The 22,606-nt window shown below is 34.4% G+C and overlaps 1 protein-coding gene across 3 annotated transcripts in view; it reads left to right on the plus strand.

The window, feature by feature from the left end:
- Window positions 1-22,606, plus strand: part of GNAI1 (G protein subunit alpha i1) — an 85,218-nt gene that overhangs the window by 52,643 nt on the left and 9,969 nt on the right. For all 3 annotated transcript variants that reach the window (XM_034964331.3, XM_003822748.5, XM_034964332.4), the window contains exons 2-5: window positions 2,119-2,161; window positions 2,258-2,399; window positions 12,391-12,548; window positions 16,888-17,016. In XM_034964331.3, the coding sequence (XP_034820222.1) occupies window positions 2,119-2,161; window positions 2,258-2,399; window positions 12,391-12,548; window positions 16,888-17,016 (472 nt within the window). The remainder of the gene's footprint in view (window positions 1-2,118; window positions 2,162-2,257; window positions 2,400-12,390; window positions 12,549-16,887; window positions 17,017-22,606) is intronic.

Consider the following 22,606-nt stretch of genomic DNA (forward strand, 5'->3'; position numbering starts at 1 on the left):
TGGAAACTGCCTAGGTTATATTGCTTGGGTGGACCCCCTGGATTAGAGAAATGTGTGAGCCAGAATGCCTGCCATTATGCTTTTCATGGAGCCAAGCACACTGTTGTTGATTAATAAATAATGGGTTGTTTATCTTGGAATTGTTTTCATTGGCAGATGCCCTGAAAGATTCAAAGGCTGTCTGTAAATGGAGAATGCCTTTATTGTTTATTCAGTGCCTGCTTTTCTATTCAGTGTGAGGGTATTTTGGGAAAATTTCTTACATATCAAACCACAAGTAAAATTTAGGGAGTTTTATCCTCAGATTTTCAAATAGGCCATTTAACTATGACCTCTTTTCAGATGCCTCTGATGATTTGGGTGTGTGTGTGTGTGTGTGTGTGTGTCTTTGTGTGTGTGTGTGTGTCTTTGTGTGTCTGGAGAGGGAAAGAGGTAAAGGGAGAGATGAGGCCCAGAAGTTGACCATCAGTTGTATCAGTCAGAAATAAATTCAAGTACATTTCTGGTTGGTTGATTTTGTGTATAGCACAAGCTAGCTTCTGAGAATTCAAATACAAACATGTGCAAAGTGAGAGGCAGCAGGAATCACATGCAGAGTGGGTAAGGAGAGGTTGACAAAGGAGGTAAGTTCGATGCTTAATAAAAAATCACCAGGGTGGCAAGACCAGAGCAAATTGCATTTTGGCAGGGGAAACAGTGTTTGAAGATGTGTGGCATGAGCAGCAGTGGGTGTTCCTGGAACTGTAAGTTGTTCAGTAATGCTGAACATGAAACTCTGTAGGAATGGCCCAGGGAAAATGGGAATATGGAGCCTAAAATGAAATGAAAATATAGTGAAAATCCTGGGCCCGGTGTCTCAAACAGTCATAAATTCCTCCAGGATATTGTAGTATTGGCCAAAGAGTATGTGAAGCCAAATGATAGACTTGTCATATCTTCCATGTCTTGTGTCCTTTGCTCAGATGTTCTCAATACCCAGCAATCAAGGGAGGGGAGCCTGACAAATAATTGATCTAATTTGGTATAAAGATAGCAGCTATTGTTAAGTGGAAAGGGTATTTAAGAAGGGCCTGATTTTGTAAACTGTCATTTCCTTAGTAGTATTTTCATGTTAGGGTAGCATAGCACTAGGAACTCAAATCTTGAGGAGAGCCTGCATGTATACAGAGTGAAGGAGAGTTCTGAGAATGGCTCCTGGCCTTATGGCTTGCATGACAATGAAGATGAAAAAACACTTTTTATTTTATTTTATTTTATTTTGTCCAGCACAACACTGAATCCTCAGTGCTAGCAAGTCATGTTAGTTCTGTATTCGGTTTTTAATAATGGTGATCGAACACATATTCCATGAGACATAGCTGTTTGAACATCCGATATTTTAAAATAGTTTTTCATGTGGCTTCTTGGTGCCACTGCTGCCTATTTCACAAGAGCCACAGGTTAAAATTAAGATAATTGGTCAGGCAGTTAAAACATCTTCCAATGGGGAGCAGAGTCTTAAATAAAACTAATTTATACAGGTTTAATTTAACTTAGAGAAGACTGAATTTTTTAATGCTTTGGAGAATACACACAAACAACAGTAGAAGCATGTTTTTTTATTTGAGTTGATTGACTTTAAGTATATGAAATAATAGGTAGAGCAGACTTATTTCCCAGAACTTTTCTGTGTGTTTGGAAACCGATGAAGCTCATTTTATTTATTTGTTTTAAAGTAAATTTTAAATGCATACAACATGATATTACAAAATATATGTATCAAAATGGTTACTATATTGGGACAAATGAACATATACATCATTTCATGTAATTACCTGTTTGTCCCCTGTGGCTAGAACAGCTGTCATCTACTCATTTAGCAAAATCCTGACTCCATACAGTATTATTACTGTACAACTACAGTTCTCATGTTGTATGTTAGATCTTTATACTTATTCATCCTACATATTTGCTGCCTTGTATCTCATTTTAGTATAAAACAAAATTCAGCTCTAAGAGGTAGACACACGGAGAGAGACTGGGTGTGTGTGTGTGTGTGTGTGTGTGTGTGTGTTGGGAGTTGAATATACTTAAGTGATTATGATGAAATTAGAAACCTTTTGTGTTTTATATTTTTAGGTGCTGGTGAATCTGGTAAAAGTACAATTGTGAAGCAGATGAAGTAAGTAGATTTAAACACCAAATTTGCTGTTTAAGTTAGTGTACCGTTCTACCAAAGGAAGTAAATAATTCTTTTTTTTCCCTTTTGTCTCATTAGAATTATCCATGAAGCTGGTTATTCAGAAGAGGAGTGTAAACAATACAAAGCAGTGGTCTACAGTAACACCATCCAGTCAATTATTGCTATCATTAGGGCTATGGGGAGGTTGAAGATAGACTTTGGTGACTCAGCCCGGGCGGTAAGTTATTAAATTTGTTGGAGCTGACCTGATGAGTAAAAAGAATAACTTGTATGCTAATACCATACTGTGTAACATAGGCTTGTCAACTATCAGGGCCATTTCATAAAAGGAACCAAAAGGATAGAAGTGAGTGAAATGAGGAACGTTAGAAGTGAGTGAAATATTAGAATATGTAGGATTGTATAATCTCTCCTTTATGCTTTCCTTATCCATTAGATGATTTGGACAACTGAATAATCACCACAGTGCTTTCTGTATAGCATGCTGTGTTGGGTACCCCTGTATTCCCATAATAATTTTTAGTACTGAGTAAACTGCTTACCCTGGCCCTCTTCAAAATCTATTTCTGCAATTTGGAATACTGAAGTGATCTAGTCATTTGTATTCATGCCTAGACTGAAAAGCAATCTAATCTCGAATAATGAAAACAGTATAAAAGTTTGCTTATCTTTGGAATAGGAAAATATCGGCTATTAAAAACCATGTATCAAAATTTGAGAGCTAAAAGAGATTTTTGGAGACAAGCTAGTTTCAATTCTTTATTTTGCCAAGAAAGAAACTAGCACCCAGGAAATTACATGGTACAGAGATTGCCATACAGCTCGTGGTAACCAAGGCACTATGCCTGTGCCTCCTCATTTGGCCCAATAACTTGTTTCAGTTGGATTGGAAGCAGCCCAATCCAATCCATAAGGCACCTTTGTTTTCTTTTTTTTTTCTCTTATCTTCTGTTTGATTGCTTAATGTATTTATTTCTAGCAGATATATTATTGTATTATTTTTACTAGTATTTATTTTTATGGTTCCTTTATAATTCTGTATATTCAGTATACATACTGTCTTCCTACTAATACTATGAAGATTTTGTGTATAGAGACTATAAATTTTTCTTTTTGTCTTAGTATCAGCTAGATTTTATTTTTTAAACATGTAGGCTCAATTCATGCTTACTAGGGAAGAAAAATGAATGAAAGCAATATTAGGGAATATACATTGGAAAAATCTGTAAAATCTAGTTTTTAAAATGTTACTTTAAGAATTCTCTTACAAGTTACTGAGCTATATTAATTTACTGTTTTTTAAACTTTTTAAAAAAGCTTAGTGTCATTAATTAAAAATTTCAAGTAGATTTCAATATCATTTTAAATAATTTATACATTTATCATTTATTCAGCAAACTTTTTGAGCTCAAAAAGCATTTGTTGAATGAATAAATGATAAATGCATAAATTAGAGTGATTTCCAAGCAATAAGTTTTCTTGAGATGATCAAATCTTATTTCAGAAAAGACATTTTAAAAGAACATTATAAATTATTATTGAAAATATTGTTGAAATCTACTTGGAAATGCTAATTAAACTAAGCCTTTTTAATCTTTGTTTAAAAGACTGCACAGTAGGGAACCATGCTTAGATTAAGAAAAAAGAATTAATAAAAATTGTACCTTACACCAATTCCAATTATAAACTTTTAATTTAAACCTTTTGCCAAATTCCACATATATGACATTCTGCATTTGGATCTTTTATGTGCTTACGAAAGAAAAAAGCGTTGTAGCCTCCATTTTAGGAGATCATGAAGGGTCAATACAGTTTCTCATGAGTTCTTTCTATTTTCAAGTTTTTCTCTCAAGGAATGTTGTCGTTTTCTCTTTCTTTTTTTAAACATAACTTGGGCGTAGTTTCAAGACTGGAAATAACTACTCTCAAGCTCTGTTTTTTTTTTTAAACCAGTTTTCTGATGCTTTGGAATCTTATGTGGGCCTGCTTTGCTCATCTTTGTTTCACTATTGCTGGTTTGACCCACTCTTTTTAGACTGTCTTTAGCGATACTTCAGTAACTGTCTTCTTCCTGCCTTTAGACTATTACTTCTGTTTGCTTTCTCCATCATCATTAACTCATTCACACAAATGCCTCATGTCCTCCCGTTGCTTCTCTTTGGTCTACTCCGTGTTTTGTGTTACCTATCTTTACGTAAGCTTTCAAAACTACTGGGCTTTTGCAGTTGTGCTAAGGAATACAAAGACGAATTAAACGTGGCCTGGACACGAGGAAGGGGCATTGAAACTGAGTGTTGAAACATGAATAAGAGTTTTCTGGACAAAAATGGAAAAAGCGTTCTATGAATAAGAAACAGTATATTATTATTATATTTATTGTTATTATTATTTTGAGACAGTCTCGCTCTGTAGCCCAGGCTGGAGTACAGTGGTGCAATCTCAGCTCACTGCAACCTCTGCTTCCCAGGTTCAAGCAATTCTCATGCCTCAGCCTCCCAAGTAGCTGGAACCACGGATGTATGCCACCACACCTGGCTAATTTTTGTATTTTTAGTAAAGATGGGGTTTCACTGTGTTGGCTAGACTGGTCTCGAGCTCCTGGCCTCAAGTAATCCGCCCACCTCGGCCTCCCAAAGTGCTAGGATTACAAGCGTGAGCCACCACGCCCAGCCACAAACAGTATATTCAAAAGAAGTCTGAATATATTTCTGTTTCTGGAAGTATTAACCCTGAGTTGAAGGATAACCAGATACTGAATTTTGATAGGTACCACAGGTTTGCTTTCCGAAGAAAAGCAACATGAATAATCTGTTTTAATAACCGTTCATCAGTGTCTGTTTTACCATAGTCTCAACAACTTAGGTGTTATCAACATTTCAGTTTTTAACATCTGATAAATCAGAAGTATTGTCTTTTTCTAGTTTTTTTCTGATTTTTACTGAACTTGAGAATTATTTTAAAACATTTTGTTCATTTATATTTCTTCTGTGAACTCCTCTTAGTTTTCACTCATTTCTGTTCAATTACTTACCTTTTCACATTGATTCTGTTTAAGTATTAAGCATATTAATCCTTCCTTGCATATTGCAGACACTTTTGCCTAGCATATTTCTTTTAGTTTTTGAAATAGTACGTTACAGAACTGTTAAGATTTTTACAATCGATTCTCACTTCTGTGTTTTGTTTCTTATTAGAATGGCATTCTTCACCTTATAATTTTTTAAATTCTCTTATTTTTTTAGAATGTTTGTAGTTTTATTTTTTATATTTATCTCTGTCTCTTCACACACCTTTAAATGTTGTGTTTGTTGCTAGTTAGGATCTAAGTATATTTTATAATATCTTTTGCCTAACAGTCATTTGTTAAATATTAAATAATCAGCCTATTCCGTCTATTCCTCAGTGACTTGAAATTGCTGCCCTTAGCATTAAATTGGGTGTGTTTCTGGACTCCAGTTTTTCTTTCTATTGATGTGTTCTTTTTCCCCACATCTGTCACTTACTAAGCTATTCAACCTCCCTAAGCTTGTTTCCTTACAAGGGAAATAATATCTATGTTGTAGGGTTGTGAGGAATAATGACATTTTGAATATTAAGCACTCCCCACATGCCTTGGTCATAATACAGGCTCAATAAATGTCTGTTGCTGCTATTGTTATCTTTTGTTTTTTTTTTTTTCTGTTTGATTTTTTTGAAATGGAGTTTTGCTCTTGTTGCCAGGCTTCAGTGCAGGAGCACGATCTCAGCTCACTGCAACCTCCGCCTTCCTGGTTCAGCGATTCTCCTGCCTCAGCCTCCCGAGTAGCTAGGATTGCAGGCGTCCAGCACCACCACACCTGGCTGATTTTTTGTATTTTTAGTAGAGACGGGGTTTCACCTTGTTGGCCAGGCTGGTCTCGATCTCCTGACCTCAGGCGATCCACCTGCCTCAGCCTCCCAAAGTGCTGGGATTATAGGCATGAGGCACCGCACCCGGCCTTGTTTTTTTTTGTTGTTGTTGTTTTTTTTGTTTGTTTTTAGTAATTATTATTACATTACTGTTATTCTACTGAGAGTCACATCATTTTAATTTCTATGGTTTCATGGATTAGTTGGCACCTGGTAGAGTAAACGCACCCCATTTCATTCCGTTGTTCTTTTGCCGAATATCAAGGCCATCATGGTTTTCTCTGCCAGATGAACTTGAGAGCCAGCTTAATTCCCCCACAACCCTGTTGAAACACAACAAACCAAAACAGCTTGTTGACTTGGCTGGGATTACATCTTACTTAGTATATAGGTTGATTTGGTAAGAATTGAGTAAGAAGATGTAAAATCTTAATAAGTGTTGACTAATTTTCTGTGGTTTGCTTCATATTTGGCAGTTACCAGATTTTCAGAAGAGATTAAAGAGTGGTTATTTAAAATGAGAAGAAATAAAATTGTTTTCAAGGCTTGCATAGAGCAATCACATTTTATGCCTAATATCATTTCACAGCTTTCGTAGAATGAGGATAGTCCATCTGCGAGTGATAATATATTGATAATTTAGGTGATTATGTTTCTAATGAAGTAAAATTTTAGAAGCTTTACAAAGGGGCCTATTCACCTGTTCAGGCACTGAGCACTTAGAGGAGAGCTGTTCAAAATGTGATTCATGGACTTGTGGACTAGTGCCTGTCCACAAGAGTGTGCACAAAATGGATATAGAAATTAAATGTAAGCATTGGGTTTACAGCAATTGACAGAGTAATTTATATGTTCACTCTTGAGAGTTTTAAAAATATTAATTTATATTTTGTGTGTCATTTAATTTTTACTACTATTATTCTGGAATAGACTGTAAACAAATGCAAATGAAATAAAACACAACACCGGTTCTTCATCACAGATAGCTTGAGAAGCACTTATTTAGAATATAGGCTGTGAGGAGTAGGAAACGTCACCTTGAATTGACTTAAATAAGTTTTCCCCCCAAGCCTCATACATGCTCCTGCATAATGGCCATTTTTCTGTTCCAATAACTTTGTTATTTACTTTCATTAGTTAGTTTGTCTGTGTCTGTCTGCCAGATTTGCTAGATTGTCTTTTAGAAAGGTTCTATCAGTTTACCTTCCTTGCAGCAGTTTTTGGAATGCCTTTTCTTAGCACTCTGGGCAGCCAAAATTTAGGAGTCTTGTATTTAAAAAAACTTTGCTAATTTGTTGTTAGTAAATCATGTATCAGTTTAATTTGAATTTTCCATTTTTAATGTAGCTGAACAGTTTTCCCTGTCTATTGATTATATTTTTATTTTTCTATGTGGCTTGTGCACTTTATTCATTTACCACTTGGAATCTTGGTGTTTTGATGATCTGTTTGCTTGTTTATATGTGTGTATGTATTAACTCTTTGTCCATTAATACAAATGTTTAGTAAGTCACATTTTACTTAACTGCCATTAATGTTATGGTAATACTGTATTTTAAAAAATGTTTAAATTTCCCGTTATTTCTTCCATTGTGTTTAAATGTAGAACATCCTCTCTCAACAAAAGATTGACCAAATATTGATGCTCTTTTTAAAGCAAGGGGAATTTCGAGGGAGTGAATTTTAACATTTGTTTCTGTGTTTATTTTTTAATCTGTCTGAAGCATGTTTTGTTATGTGCATGGAGTAAGGATGCACATTATTTTATTTCTCTTCAGGTGGCTATCTAATTATCACCAGTGTTTTGGATTAATCGTATCTTTTCTGACTGATGTATCTTGCCACATTTATCATGTAATAAGTTCAGATTTGGGATTTTTTTCCCCTATGGATCTGCCTTCATAGTAGACTGTTTCTACATATTGTAGGCTTTTAATATCTGATAATAACATCCCTGTGCTCCCAGTCTTTTACAAAATGCTCCTTGTTACTTTTACTTGCTTTTTCCACATGAATGTTTGAATCATTTATAGTAGTATTCTGGTTTATGTTTGAGAACTAAGATGAAAATACGGTTTTTGTTTTGATTCTGAAAAATATTGATATATATGTGGCAAAATGATACTAGCCACCATTTGAAATGAATGTGTGCTTCTAATACAGTATTTTTCTATCCTCATTTCACTTATCTCACGTTTCTGTATTGACAAGTTCTCTTGTCAATACCAGGAACACTTAAATGTCAATATTTCTCCATTTTACCAATTTGAAAAAATATATCTATACATGTATAAGATTTATAAATTTGTATATTTATATAATATGTTTATTGATAATTTCCCTTCTTAATGAAACTCATACTTCATGCTAAATTCATGGAATTTGGTTAAAAATTTATCTCTGCAATTTAGTTAAAATTGACTTTTTATTTTAGGCTTTTTCCCCCCTTTTAAGTATTGTTATGGGGAAAAAAGAAAAATGACTTCCTATTTCATTTCCTCAAGACATTTTTACTTTGATTATATTTGTGCTTTTAGAAAAAAAATGTATTTTACATGTATGTATTCCTTAAAGCAACTCTTCAACATCTGATCAAGTCGGCTTCATCCCTGGGATGCAAGGCTGGTTCAGCATACGCAAATCAATAAACGTAATCCATCACATAAACAGAACCAATGACAAAAAACACATGATTATCTCAATAGGTGAAAGAAAGGCCTTCAATAAAATTCAACAGCCCTACATGCTAAAAACTCTCAATAACACTCCATTACCATATTATTTAGCTTCTATTTTAGAAGGGCTTGCAGATCTTTTTAAACTCTTAATCTCATACATAAATTCTATCTGCTGTATTACAATAGTCATCTGACCTTTGCTTTAAAACCTCTGTCTCTCATTCCCCTTCCCTTTTTTGTTTTTCAGGTGGCTTTGATTATTTAAAAAAAAATTCCTCTAGTTGAGATGAACTCTGACATCTTTTGCTCTAAGAATGCTCCTTTTTCTGCTCTGTGCCTAAACATGAACTCTGTTCTTTCTTACCTTTAATTATGTCAGATGACAGCCATCATGCTCCCTTAAAGTCTTCTCCTCCCATCCTAGGCAGACTCTTCTGAATTTTCATCAAGTGGGTGACAGCTTTAAATAAAACATGTAATCACTAAATAAGTACAGCATGCCAGATATCCCCTGACCACCGCTTGGAATGAGGACTTATTATTTGTCTCTTTGACAAAATAGTGCTTCATAGCTCCTTTCTGAGTTCTCAGAGCACATGGATATATGAACTGGAATTTACTTTCTCTAAATCAACTTATTTTTGTTTAGCTTTTAGTAATTTGAAAATATTTTAGCTTTGCTACATCCAAGGAATTTTTCTGTCAAATAATTGGCTGGCAAATAATCTTTCTTTTCACCACCACAAAGACTTCCTGTAAACTGCTTTATTAACCTGTAACCCTCCTTACCAAACTCCAGTCTTCTCTTAAGTAATCCCTATTCTTTTTCTACTCTGTATCACACTATTTTGGTACACTTACATTTATATTTATAGATGTTAAGTAATTTTCTTTCTCACAAATTTTGCGAAGACCTCATTCCATGGCAAGATAAAATCGTTGTCATCATTCTGTGTTTTTAAAATTTATCCTGTTTTAGATAATGAATCATTGACTCCCTAATTTGTATGATTGGGTGACTAGCCATGGAACTTTAAGTAAGTTGCTTAACCTCTTTGTGCCTTGGGTTCGTTTTATACAGAAGATCAGGTAGAATAATTTCAGCAGTGTTTTCCTGGTCAGATTTATTGCCTGAAAGCTCATCTACAGACACACCTGAATGTCCTGGTAATGATGTGGAAGTGAATAATCCCAGTAAATTTTTTTTAAAGAAAAGAGGCTTGAAAAAATTATCTGAGCTTTACAACTTGATGTTATGAGATACATATAGATAGTAAAATGGTTACTATAGTGGAGCAAGTTAACATGCCCATTATCTCACATAGTTAATTTTTTTGACTAGAAGAGCAGTTAAAACCTGTTTAACAAAAATCTCGAATACAGTACTTTTTAATTAGCTGCAGTCCTCATATTGTACTTCAGTCTGGACTTCTGTAGACTTGGTCATCCCATGTATCTGCTACTTTGTATTCTTTCAGTATGTCTCTCTATTTTCTCTTTCCTCTCCCTCCTCTCCTCCCCCACCCCATAACCATAACTACTGGTTTGTTCTCTATCTTTGTATATTTGACCTTGACCTATTTTTGTTTCTGTGGATTTTTTTTTTTGGAGACCTGGAGGACATTATGCTTAGTGAAATAAGCCAGACACAGAAAGAAAAATATTACATCATCTCACTTACATGTAGAATTATGAAAAAGAAACATTTTTTTAATGCCACAGAGAGAATGTGATTTATAAATACAGCTTCCAAAGTTTCTTAAGTCTTTACTTCAGGCCTATTCCTGGAAAGTTTGAGAAGAATGTGATCTTGTGACCCATACTGGAGGGCATTAGTCTTTTTTTGTCAAAAAACGCTATTGAAATTGAATGAAGACGTCGTAATGAAAGCTCATTTAAAAACCTACTTAAGCGAAGAGTACTTTTCTAAAATAGAAAGGTTATATTTGATGTAATTTAATAAATAAAAATGGTCAAATTCAGAAATTTCTCATGTATAGGTAATAATTTGGATAATTGAATAATTCTTTACTGGAATTAGACTAATGGTGCAAAAATGACTGGAAACCATGTTATGTGAGGTTTATTAAGGATATCATGCACGTGTCACTTGCTTGCATGCATTTCTCTTGTGATTTGCTAAAAAGGGAAGCATATGCTTGAATAATATGTTCTCATGCTGAGAGACTTAATTGTTTTTCATGATGGGTTCCAGCTGAAAAGAAAATGTTTCACAAATTGGCAACAGCATGAATTTATATTGTCAGCTAGTACACTCTGCTAGCCTGTGTCACCAAATGCTGCTTCTCTTCTATACCCCTTATAATAATGTGTGCCATCACTTTATAAGCATCTGCTACAATACTTTGGAAGAATGCCTCTTGAAAGAAATTAGGAATTGTCCACCCAGTTATCTTAAAGCTACATATCTCAAGTTAAGGAGAATCTCTGTGAAGAAAGAAACTTCATATCTGGGTTTTTTGTTTGTTTATTGTTTTGTTTTTTTTTTAATTGTGTTATTACTTGGAAACTAGAGTTAGGTTATCCAGTATGGTAGCTACTATCCGCATGTGGCTACTGAATCCTTAAAATGTATCTACTTTGAATTGAAATGGGGTGTATGCATAAAATACACACCAGATGTTGTAATACATATGAAAAAAATATGAAATATAATTGTGTATTTATTACATATAAATGAATTGATATTTTTATACATAGGTTAAGTATACTGTTAAAAATCATTTCACCTAGCTTTAAAAAAAGCTTTTAAAAATGTAGCTATTAGAATATTTAGATTGTATTAGTGTTGCACATTATATTTCTCTTGGTCCACACACTGATTTAGAGTGGTTGATTACTTGTGGGTCAGAATAACCAAATATGAGTAGCCTCAAATTTTAAGCTAAGTTTAATTAACTTTATATAAGGTATCTTTTCATTTAGAAATTTTTACATACTGTCCTCTATATATATCATTGAGTATTTCTACTCCAAAGCTGTGCTTATTTTGTTTTCTATGCCTGGATTAGCAAAACACCTGCTCCCAACTTCTGCCCCATTGATTTTAATGTGTCCATACTTAAAATCTCCTGAAAATCTCAGACCATTACATGAAATTAGTCTTCTGATCTTGCCCACTCCACATTGATTTCTCCCTTCTCTGAACTTACTTTGCAACTATAAGGTATATCAGAAAGCTAACACTTAATTCAATTCTATCTCTAATCTTTGAAAGTTGTGTTTCTTAGTTTAGAAAACATTTTGAGGAGAGAGGAAGAAGACATAGGTTCTTCTTCTTTTTTCTCAAAAATGATCATCTTCAATACACAACAAACTGTCAGTGGATAATTGGCTAATGTCCCCTTTATGAGCCAGAACCTTAATTATTCTTCCAGCTTCCTAGTGCCTTGACAGATACTACTAACACCACAAAACATAGACATATGATGTGTGATTATTGTCTTTTGGTCAAGGCAATTTTTAAGTGGTGCCTTAGAGAAAGAAAAGTAATGACATGTTAATAAAAACAAAGGAAGTTCGCTATTGTCTTTTTTTTTTTTAACTCTAAAATTGTCTCCTTTGTACTTTTTATCTCTGACGTATCCCTTTTTACTTAAAAAATGTCCTTTGAATGTTCAGGATGATGCACGCCAACTCTTTGTGCTAGCTGGAGCTGCTGAAGAAGGCTTTATGACTGCAGAACTTGCTGGAGTTATAAAGAGATTGTGGAAAGATAGTGGTGTACAAGCCTGTTTCAACAGATCCCGAGAGTACCAGCTTAATGATTCTGCAGCATAGTAAGTAATCATAACTTCAGAACTAAACTATCATGAATAATTACTTGCAAGTCAAATATACTTCCAAGTCAATTTTACTGCAGAATTGGCTGACACATTCTTGTACAACTTAGGATATTCAGGATGACAATATTTTAAAACTTTGTCTTATATGTGTTGTGTGTGTGTAGATAGCAACGTTATTTCCTATATATTCAATAGTGTCTCAAGAGACTCATGCTATGTAACTCTAATTGAAACATGGAGAATGGTACCTTTTCCAATATATTTTCAAGAAAGTAACTGGAACTTTCCAAAATCCACTCCAAATTGGGGTGTATTTCTAGTTTACTTGGAGCTATGTTAATGAGAGTGTAACTGATTTGAGTTCTTTTCATTATGTTAGCAATGCCGGAGAAGAGTTACTTGTCCAATGACAGGTACTGTAAGTAGGGATTTTTTGAAGGAGTGCAAGATGACTCCGAGGTATTTTTTGACTAAGTAAAATAGCTCTGTATTTGAAAATTGTCAGTTGTGTGTGTGCCCTGTTGTATTTGACACTGTTTCCAGATATTTAAGTACAGTTTTTTGGAAGAAAAATCTGCCTTGAATTTTCAGGTGGTGGCCCCAGAAAGTTTGCAAAGCAAGTTGTGATGAAACCTAATCAGGGAGGCTGGGTGAGGTGGCTCATTGCTTGTAATCCCAGCACTTTGGGAGGCTAAGGTGGGCAGATCACTTGAGCCCAGGTGTTTGAGACCCATCTGGGTAACTTAGCGAGATCTCCCCCCACCATCTCTACAAAAAATACAAAAATTAGCCAGTCATGATGGTGCACACCTGTTGTCCCAGTTACTCAGCGGGGGCTGAGAGAGGATGATTGCTTGAACCCAGGACTTTGAGTTTGCAGTGAGCCATGATCGTACCACTGCACTCCAGCCTGGAGATGGAGTGAGGCCATGTCTCAAAAAAAAAAAGAAAAAAAAGAAACAAAAAAAAACCTAATCAGGGAGCTTTCTGTTTGGTGATCTCCATAGAACAACACCAAAACAAAAAAAAATTTATAATTTGTCACACATACTCAAAATGTCCTATATGATATGTATTGCTCTTAAAACCTATGTTGTGCATTTGTTTTACTTTCCAGGATTGTTCCATTTTCTTGACACAGCTGTTGGCTGTTAGGGACACAAGTAAGGATTAGATAGATGACAAATTTTGAAAGGTCTAGGTGAATGCATGCACTTTGCCACAATGAATAAATAAATGAGGTGTGCCTCCTGAAGAGCGAATTATATTATTTGTTCAGCATCAGACTAGGTACTATATGTTGTGTGATTTAGTGTGTTTAAGAAATAATGAATATTGTATCACCCACATCAATCTTTATAACCCTGTATTTCATAATCTATATTTTTAACATTTTACACTTGTATTAATCATATGTATTATTACATGGTTTATACATGTATATATAACATAAACATATTGAATATGTAGCCCATCTCTCTAACTGGTATCATATCCTATACAAAGAAATATTCCTTGACCCACTGAGTTGGTCCTTGCGCTCCAGTTTTAGGTACTCCTAATGTACTTTTTCTTCAGCTTTACATTTATTTTGAGATTATTTTGTTTCTATTTATGTTGTGAATATTTGATTATTTTCTGTCTCTGCCATTACATTGTAAATTCAGTAATGTGTTTTTACCTAATATTGTATTCCCATAGCCTGACACAGTCATCACTCAGTATGATCTTGTTTAATAATGAATGAATTCATAAACCAGACATCACAGAGGCTAGAAGACAAATTAGAAAAAATACTTACAGGAAGAACACAACTCATAAACCATATTTGCTTTGACACCACCAGCATCTGTGGAGATTTAAGTGGGAGTCACTATGATGAGAAGATTGCTTTGAGTCGAGTCCAGCAAAAGGAGCTACTTCAATAATTAAGGGGTACTACTTGGGAATGACAGATTGAAGTTCTCTTTCTCACTATATGGGGGAACTTCCAGACCCCCTCAGTCTCTTGTCCAAGACCCTGTCTCCTGTGCACACTACTTGGACGTGAGTTAACAGAAACATAGGCTGGGCATTGGTGGCTCATGCTTTGTAATCCCAGCATTTTGGGAGGCTGAGGTGAGACGATCGCTTGAGCCCAGGAATTCCAGACCAGCCTGGCCAACATACTGAGACCTTGTCTCTACAAAAAGTAAAAATAAAAAATTTAGCCAGCATGGTGGCCCATCCCTGTAGTCCTAGCTACTTGAGAGGCTGAGTCAGGAGAATCACCCAAGCCCAGAAGGTTGAGGCTATAGTGAGCTATGACTGCACAGCTGTATTCCAGCCTGGGTGACAGAGCAAGACCATGTCTCAAAGAAAAAAAAATTAAAATTATAAAATGAAAAATATGTTGCTTTAGTTTTACATTATTTTATTTCTAATAGTTGTGACCTTAAGATGGCACTAATGCAGCTGCTTTTTAGGAATGAAGAAAGTCTTAGAAACATTTTTCTCCATAGTGATTAGAGGGCATCTTGATCTATGAGTTCTTGACTGGGGATGCTAAGATGCAGTCACGTTGCCCATTAGGACTGACTAGCCACCAATTCACACTTTAAATTTGTAATCATTTAAAACAATCAGAATTTTTCACAGTGCCTGCTTTTCTTCTTTGTCTTATTGAAATACTATTTTTAGAGATTTTTTTGAACTATAGCAGTTTTTTCGTTGTTGTTTCTGGTTTTTTTGTTTTTTGAGATGGAGTCGGGCTTTGTCTCCAGGCTGGAGTGCAGTGACGTGATCTTGGCTCACTGCAACCTGGGCCTCCCAGGTGCAAGCGATTCTCCTGCCTCAGCCTCCCGAATAGCTGGGATTACAGGCACGCCTTACCACGCCCAGCTGATTTTTGCATTTTTAGTAGAGACTGGGTTTCACCATGTTGGCCAGGATGGTCTTGATTGCCTGACCTCGTGATCCGCCCACCTCGGCCCCACAAAGTGCTGGGATTACAGGCGCGAGCCACCACGCCTGGCGAACTGTAACGGTTTTAAGCAAAGAAATCTGTGAGTAATCAAAGAACGTTTTAAATAAGAGTAGCTCATTATTTTAAAGAGGCAGTAAAATCTTGCCATGGCTTGTTTGATTTGTTAAGTCGGATTTTCTTACAGTAAAGTAGAACATTTAGAATTAAAAGCACAGAGAAAGTACTGGAGGATTATCACCAATGTGATAATAAGATTCTCTTAAATTCAGTAAATACAATACAGGTAACTCAGGCTGTCATCTGTCTATGTATTCTAGTATAATTACCACATACATACACTTGACTGTCTAAAACATTTTTTTATTTCTAAGTTATCAGTCACCTTATAGGTCTCGTAATAAAAACACTGCGGTGATGGTCTCTACATTCAGCTGACCTTAGGACTCATTCCAAACTCCTCATTTAAGGCTTTATATAGCTTACTAGTGGCTTCACTTTCCAAGAAAGACCATGCAACTGTTCCCATCTCCATACTGATTTACAGCTTCTCCTGGGGCAGTGTCATTCCTTTTCTTCCATCCCCATTATTCATGTTTCTGTTTAGACCCCTCGCTATCCATGAATCCTTCTTTAATCACCTAGGTCCACGTTAATCTCTCCATACCTGTATTTTCTGTGAATTACTGACTATACCATATAATTTGACACAAGATAACTTACTCTCTTACATTGCATGGTATGATACCACTACATTTTTATATCACAACATATGTAGCACCAGTGGCAGAGAGTATTACATGAGTGACTAAAACATGTATTGATTTAGAGAGCAGTAAAGTGCAGCGTAAAGGAGTATGTGCTGTTTTCCTGTATGTAACATAAGACTGGTTGAAAAGAAACATCTCGTTCAGCCTTTGGGAAGAGCTTTCATCACTACTTGCTCCAAAATTAAGACTTTAAAAATCTTCAGTAAAAAAAAGAATGATGTCTGGATCATAAACACAGTGCTATATCCAAAAGGTGTGATAAAGAATTCTAAGAAACAAACTCATGGTGTGTATTAGCTTTTTTTTTTTAAGTTATTCTTTTTCCTTTGAATCACTGATAACTGTCCCTAAGAAATAAAGTACACATTTAAAAAATACTAAAAGAGCTTTGTGGTTGCAGAGGTGTAAACATTTTTATTTCCGTGGGAGTTTATAAGATAAGATACAAGCTTAAACTGGTTTATATCTTTACACACAAATTTAAAAACTTTTAGTGATTTCAGATTATCGCTTGTATTGAAATGTGTTTTAATTTTTGTTTTGGATGATCTTTATTGGCTATATTTACCATTAACATGTTGTTTTGTTTAATTTTTTTCAGCTATTTGAATGACTTGGACAGAATAGCTCAACCAAATTACATCCCAACTCAACAAGATGTTCTCAGAACTAGAGTGAAAACTACAGGAATTGTTGAAACCCATTTTACTTTCAAAGATCTTCATTTTAAGTGAGTAGCTTTGAAATATATGATTTCTAAATTTAGATAAAAACACATTGCTTTAGAAATAAAAAGTATAATAAAAGTTTACAACATTTTTACAGTTGGAAATTACAGTTGGAAAAAAACTTTCTTCAGATGATTGGACAAAAGAATGTTTGGGTGAAAGAAGTCAAAAAAAGCATTCCTAAGAGGAATATTTTTATTTAAGAAAATCTATCCACACAAATTCCGTTTTGCCTATAGTTTTTACAGTGATTCAAACAAAATAGTTTTTGGCTTTTATTTCTAAACAGAAAATTCTGCTCTAATATACTGTGTTTTCGGAAAGTGTTGCCATCTATTTTTAGGTAATAGAGCAAGTTTTACTGATAGCATAAGTGCTTATTTATGGAAATATTAAGAAGAGCACCTTTAACAATTTTTTCGTGAACAGTTTTCTTCATAGGGAACTTACCTTCCCTATGAAGGTAGTCCTTATGCACTATTTCATGATAAGAAGTATTCATTTAAAGTGTACTGAATATCCACTTACTGAGGTCGGAGCAGAAAAGCACCGAATCGTAGTCTTTAGAAATGCAAGGGGTCTTGGAGTGCATATTTTTCCAATTCCCTCATTTTATGATGAACGAGGCTCAGGAAAGTTTAGTAAAATATCATATTCAAATTTACAAAACTACTTTCCTCTTTTTCCAGTAAATAACATTTTCCAAGGTATGAGGAGAACTGTTGGACTTAAACACAACGAAATATAATGTTTTCATTTGCAGAGTCTTGTTTTATCTATACAGCCTTCCTGGTCAGTTAATCTGTTTCCCTTCCAGGTCATCTGCTAGTCATTACCATGACTTTCTTCTTCTAAAATGCTCCACCTACTGATTTCATTGTTCACTCAAACAAAATTACCTTTAAGTCTGTACTGTTATTCATCATTTCTGTTAATGTAATAGTAAAATCATGAAAAAAGAAATTATGTAGCCTATGTAAAGATATATACATTAATAAGATAACATCACAGGATATTCTACTGAAACAAAACTTCTGTATTTTCATAGACATCTAAGACCACTGTAGTGTTACTTGATGTTAAAAAAATACTAATTTAAAAATACAGATGTTCCTTTTTTGCTTCTTAGTATTATTTATTTCAGTACATTGAAGCTAAATAAAGAGGCAGAAGTTCTTTTTTTAAAATCGCTAGTTTCTTATAATTCACATTCATTTAAAATGTCACATGTCCCAAGTGCCAGTTGAGTGTTCAGCTGAAGGAACACCAAACACAAAGCCCTTGAACAGCGTTGGGAGGCCCGTCTGAAGTCAATGACAAATTTATATGAATATAATAGAGTCACATTATTCACACAGTATTAAAACCTATGCATGTCCTATACCAAATATTCCTGGAAATGAAAATAATAAAAATGCTAGAATTAAATGAGTTGTAGACTTATAGGGATTTTGTTGTTCTTTTAAGTTTAACAGATAGGGATATTTTTGGGTTTTTTTAACCCAACAAGGTTAAGATTGATTTTAAGGAAGATTGCCACTGCAGTCATGGGCATCAATTAGATATCATCTCTCAGCTGCAGAGCTTTATAGATACGTTGACCCAAATTGAGCACACTCCAGTTGTCACTGCAGGAAATTGGATTAGAAAAGGTGTTTATGATCTGTTTTTTAAGGAAAATTTTAATATTTCATGTTTTTCTAAATTTCAACTTTTAAATACAGTGAAGGATTAGATAAATCATTTGTTACCAGTTTGTGATTTTTTTTAAGATTATGTTTAGTGGTGGTTTTTGGTTTCTTTGTAGAAATTCAAACTTTACAAGACCGTGTATATATCTAACTTTTACCCAACTCCATCCCCACAATACCAAACAGAATTTTTTAAAAGATTACAAAAGCAGAAAGCAGAATTTACTGTTATATTATTCTGTTTGCAAAAAAGTAATTTATCTGCATTTGGTTTGCAAATGGAGTATCCCATGTCGTTATTGAAATTATTTTGGCTTTTTTATTTTCATTAAAAATTTTATGATTCAACATAATCATTCTAAATAAATCTTTACTGTGAATTATGGATTAGGCTTTGCTTCAGCTAACTCTGTTGCTCTGAAATGGTCGTGATGATAAAGCAGAATTTCTAAAATCATCTTGGAAAAAAAGGTTCCTAAGTGAGAGAAAAAATAATTATCAGTTCATCTCATAAAGAAGTCTCACTGTTACAAGTAGTCAACACTGTTAAATTATATGCAACGATACTTCTGATTGCTTCCATAAGTATTTTAAATTTAATACATTTGTTACTATCACTTGTCACTGATTTACAGGTGGTTCATGTAATTGAATTTACAGAAAACTAAAGCTTTATTTCAATTTTTCATGGCTACTTCTCTCCAAAAAACAAACATTGACCTGCTTTCTTAAACAAAGATATAGGTAATAATTAATTTATGTGGCAACATTAGCTTTGTGCTTTAATACATGCTATGGTGTTGCATATGCTTTTTTTTTATTTTCATTTTTTTCTTAAAAAAAGCCTTCAGTGGACATTTTACGCTGCTGTCATTATCTGTTACTGAAATCGTTTAACTTCTTTTAGTCTGCTCATTACTATTTCCATAATATTAAAGAAACAAACTCAGTACTCTGATTTCAAGTAATCAGATATGTCTGATCTGGAGAATATTGTCATTTTATCTTAAAACTAAGAAGTGATTTTAATGACAAGGAAGTTCACTATTAGATTGGGACTTAGAATTTTTTTTTAACCTAGTATACCTTAGATTCTGATTTTGGTTTTGTTCACCTTGTTTTAAAGATTATGTTCTAAAGCAAACTTAAATTATGTTCAGGTAATGGCTTACGGTAGTCTCCCCTTATTCGAGGGGATACGTTCCAAGACCCCCCATATATGCTTGAAACTACTGATAGTACTGAACCCTATATACACCATGTTTCTTCGTAGGCATACATATCTATGATAAAGTTTATAAATTCAGCACAGTAAGAGACTAACAAGTAATAATAACATAGAACAATCATAGCAACGTACTATAAAAGGTATGTGAATGTGGTCTCACTTTCTCAAAATACTGTAATATTTTTGGACCTTGGTTGACCACAGGTAACTGAAACTGCAGAGAGTGAAACCAGGAGTAAGGGGGAGCTACTGTATTTCTAACCAATATTGTCTGAGGAGAAAATGTGTGGAGTTGGAGTTAACAAGTAAAGATTCTAGACTTAGGTTCCCCTAATAAGTAGTTGGGTAAACTTGGTTAAGTTTCTTAACAGGCTATTACAGTTTTGCTCTGTGTTAGAGGCTTAAAAATGAAATGAGTTATTGCCTATGAAAAATGTTGTAAAAGTGAGAACTGTATACATAGTAATAAGTGGCAGAGGCAAATATTAAATCGATTATTTGGTACTTAAGGCAGTCTGACTATATAAAATTCACTTTTCATCTTGGTTAGGTGCACTCTTCAACATTTATTTCAGGACCATAGTTTTCACTTCCAGCCTAGGTTTTTCAAACTTGTCATTTCAACATCCAGCAAATACTGGGATTCAGTAAAGTTGACTCTCAACATTATCCTTCCAGGAGGTTCATTTATCATACTCCATTTAGGCTTCTTGGTTGAGGTTGATGTATTTAGTTGCTGTTTTTATTCGGTGACTTAAAGATAAACACAGGTTTGTCAGGAACCTCAGATAAACTTTGTCTTATTTTGGATTTTGAGTTCTGTTAAATTACTATCATTACTAGCATATAGTTTCAACTTTGCTTTTTATAGGTTAAATGAGCCTCAGATGAATGAGAGCAGAAATGCATTTAGAATAATTCTACTGGGAACTCTTGAGTGTGGTCATCATTTTGTGGTTTTTTCGTGCTCTTCATGTTGTAATTCTGTTTAATTTTAACTGCTGAGTAAAATTTCAGTTTCACATTAAAAAAATGGTATTAACAAATTCAAAATGAAGCAATAGGGCATCATAATTTAAGAATTCATATTATCCCTGTGATTAGGCATTTATGGCCAGTGTCTATGTGGATCATTTTGCTTTAATTAAAGAATCAGCAACTGTGTTTTACTTTTTTTTGTCAGATATAAAGCATTCTTTCTATCCTAAAATTATCATAATATGAGATAAATTTCTATTTCATTTCTATAGTAGTATAAATGCATTATGCATTTGGGAATGCAACATCCAGTTTATGAGTTTGATATCCATATATGGTTAGCTAGCTTTGTACCAGTTAGTTTTGGTGACAGTGGTATTAGATGCTAGTCTAAGGCATAAATCATCACTTCTCAGCATGTCCAACATCTCCTTCCACCCCACCCTTCAGAATCCCTAAGAAAACTCAAATTCATTTCCTATGTGATGTTGGTTTAAACTCTTATCTTTTTATATGAAGGAGAAAATACCATATTTTTGCTCTTTTTAAATAGAAGTTCAGAACTTAACAGTATATAAAATAATGAAGATACTTCTAATATAAGTGTAGAGCAATGAATAATGCTTGTACATTTTTAGCTACCATTATATGGAAAATGAAAGCAGTGATAAAAATTAGTGTTTCTTCTAGTTATCTTCATCTAGCTCTCTCTGAATTCCAACAAACTTAAGCAGTTTGATCATTTGTAGTATCAGTTCTCTGTCATTGTTGCTTCTGGATTAATTGACTTGGGGATTAATTGATCCTCAAAAGGATGGTCCCCCAAGCTAGTAACATCTGACTCCTAACATTCTGAATCACATCAGAGTTTGAGAACCACTAGCTTAGACTCTGAGTTCTTCGTTTATGACCATGACCATTCTCCACCTGTCATCACATGTCCTCCTTCCCTGTGCGTCTGGTTCCATTTGGCTTAATAGTTCATTCCTCAGTTTATCTCTTCCACTCTCATTTTACTATAAGCAGCAAGCAGGAAACTGCAGCCTTCTACAGTTTGCTTGCAGTTTTCCTCAGCTAAATATCCAAGTTCATTGCTTAGAAGTTGCACCTTCCACCCAGCGCTGGAACACACAGTTCAGCCAGCTGTTTGCCACTTTATAACAAGGACTGTCTTCTCTGTAGTGTATAATAACATGTTTTCATTTCCTTCTGAGGCCTCATTAAAAGCTCCTTTAACGTTTGTATATCTACAACATTCTGTCCACAATGATACATGTATTCTCTAAGACAACAGAAGGTTCTTTCCAGCTTTATTTCCATCTCAGCTCTTAGCAGAATTGTCTTTAATCTCCCTATTTCTACCAGCAATCTCTTCAAGATAGTGTAGTTTTCTTTTCTATCAAATGCTTAAATATTCTTCTACCTCCTACATATTACCCAATTCCAAAGTCACTTCCATGTTTTTAGGTATTTGTTAGAGTAGCACCTCATTCTCTGCACTAAAGTTGTATCATCAGTATTCACCAGAAAAGCAGATCCAGTAGGTTATGTTTATTTCAAGGAATTGGTTTATGGGATTATGAAGGCTAACAAGTCCGAAGTTTGTAGGGTAGGCTGGCAAGCTTGGACATGAATTGTCATAACATTGTGGAGGAAGCATTACATTTTCTTCTGGGAAACCTCAGTTTTTGCCAG

Source organism: Pan paniscus, chromosome 6 (genome assembly GCF_029289425.2).
Source record: "Pan paniscus chromosome 6, NHGRI_mPanPan1-v2.0_pri, whole genome shotgun sequence".
Taxonomy (NCBI): Eukaryota; Metazoa; Chordata; class Mammalia; order Primates; family Hominidae; genus Pan; species Pan paniscus.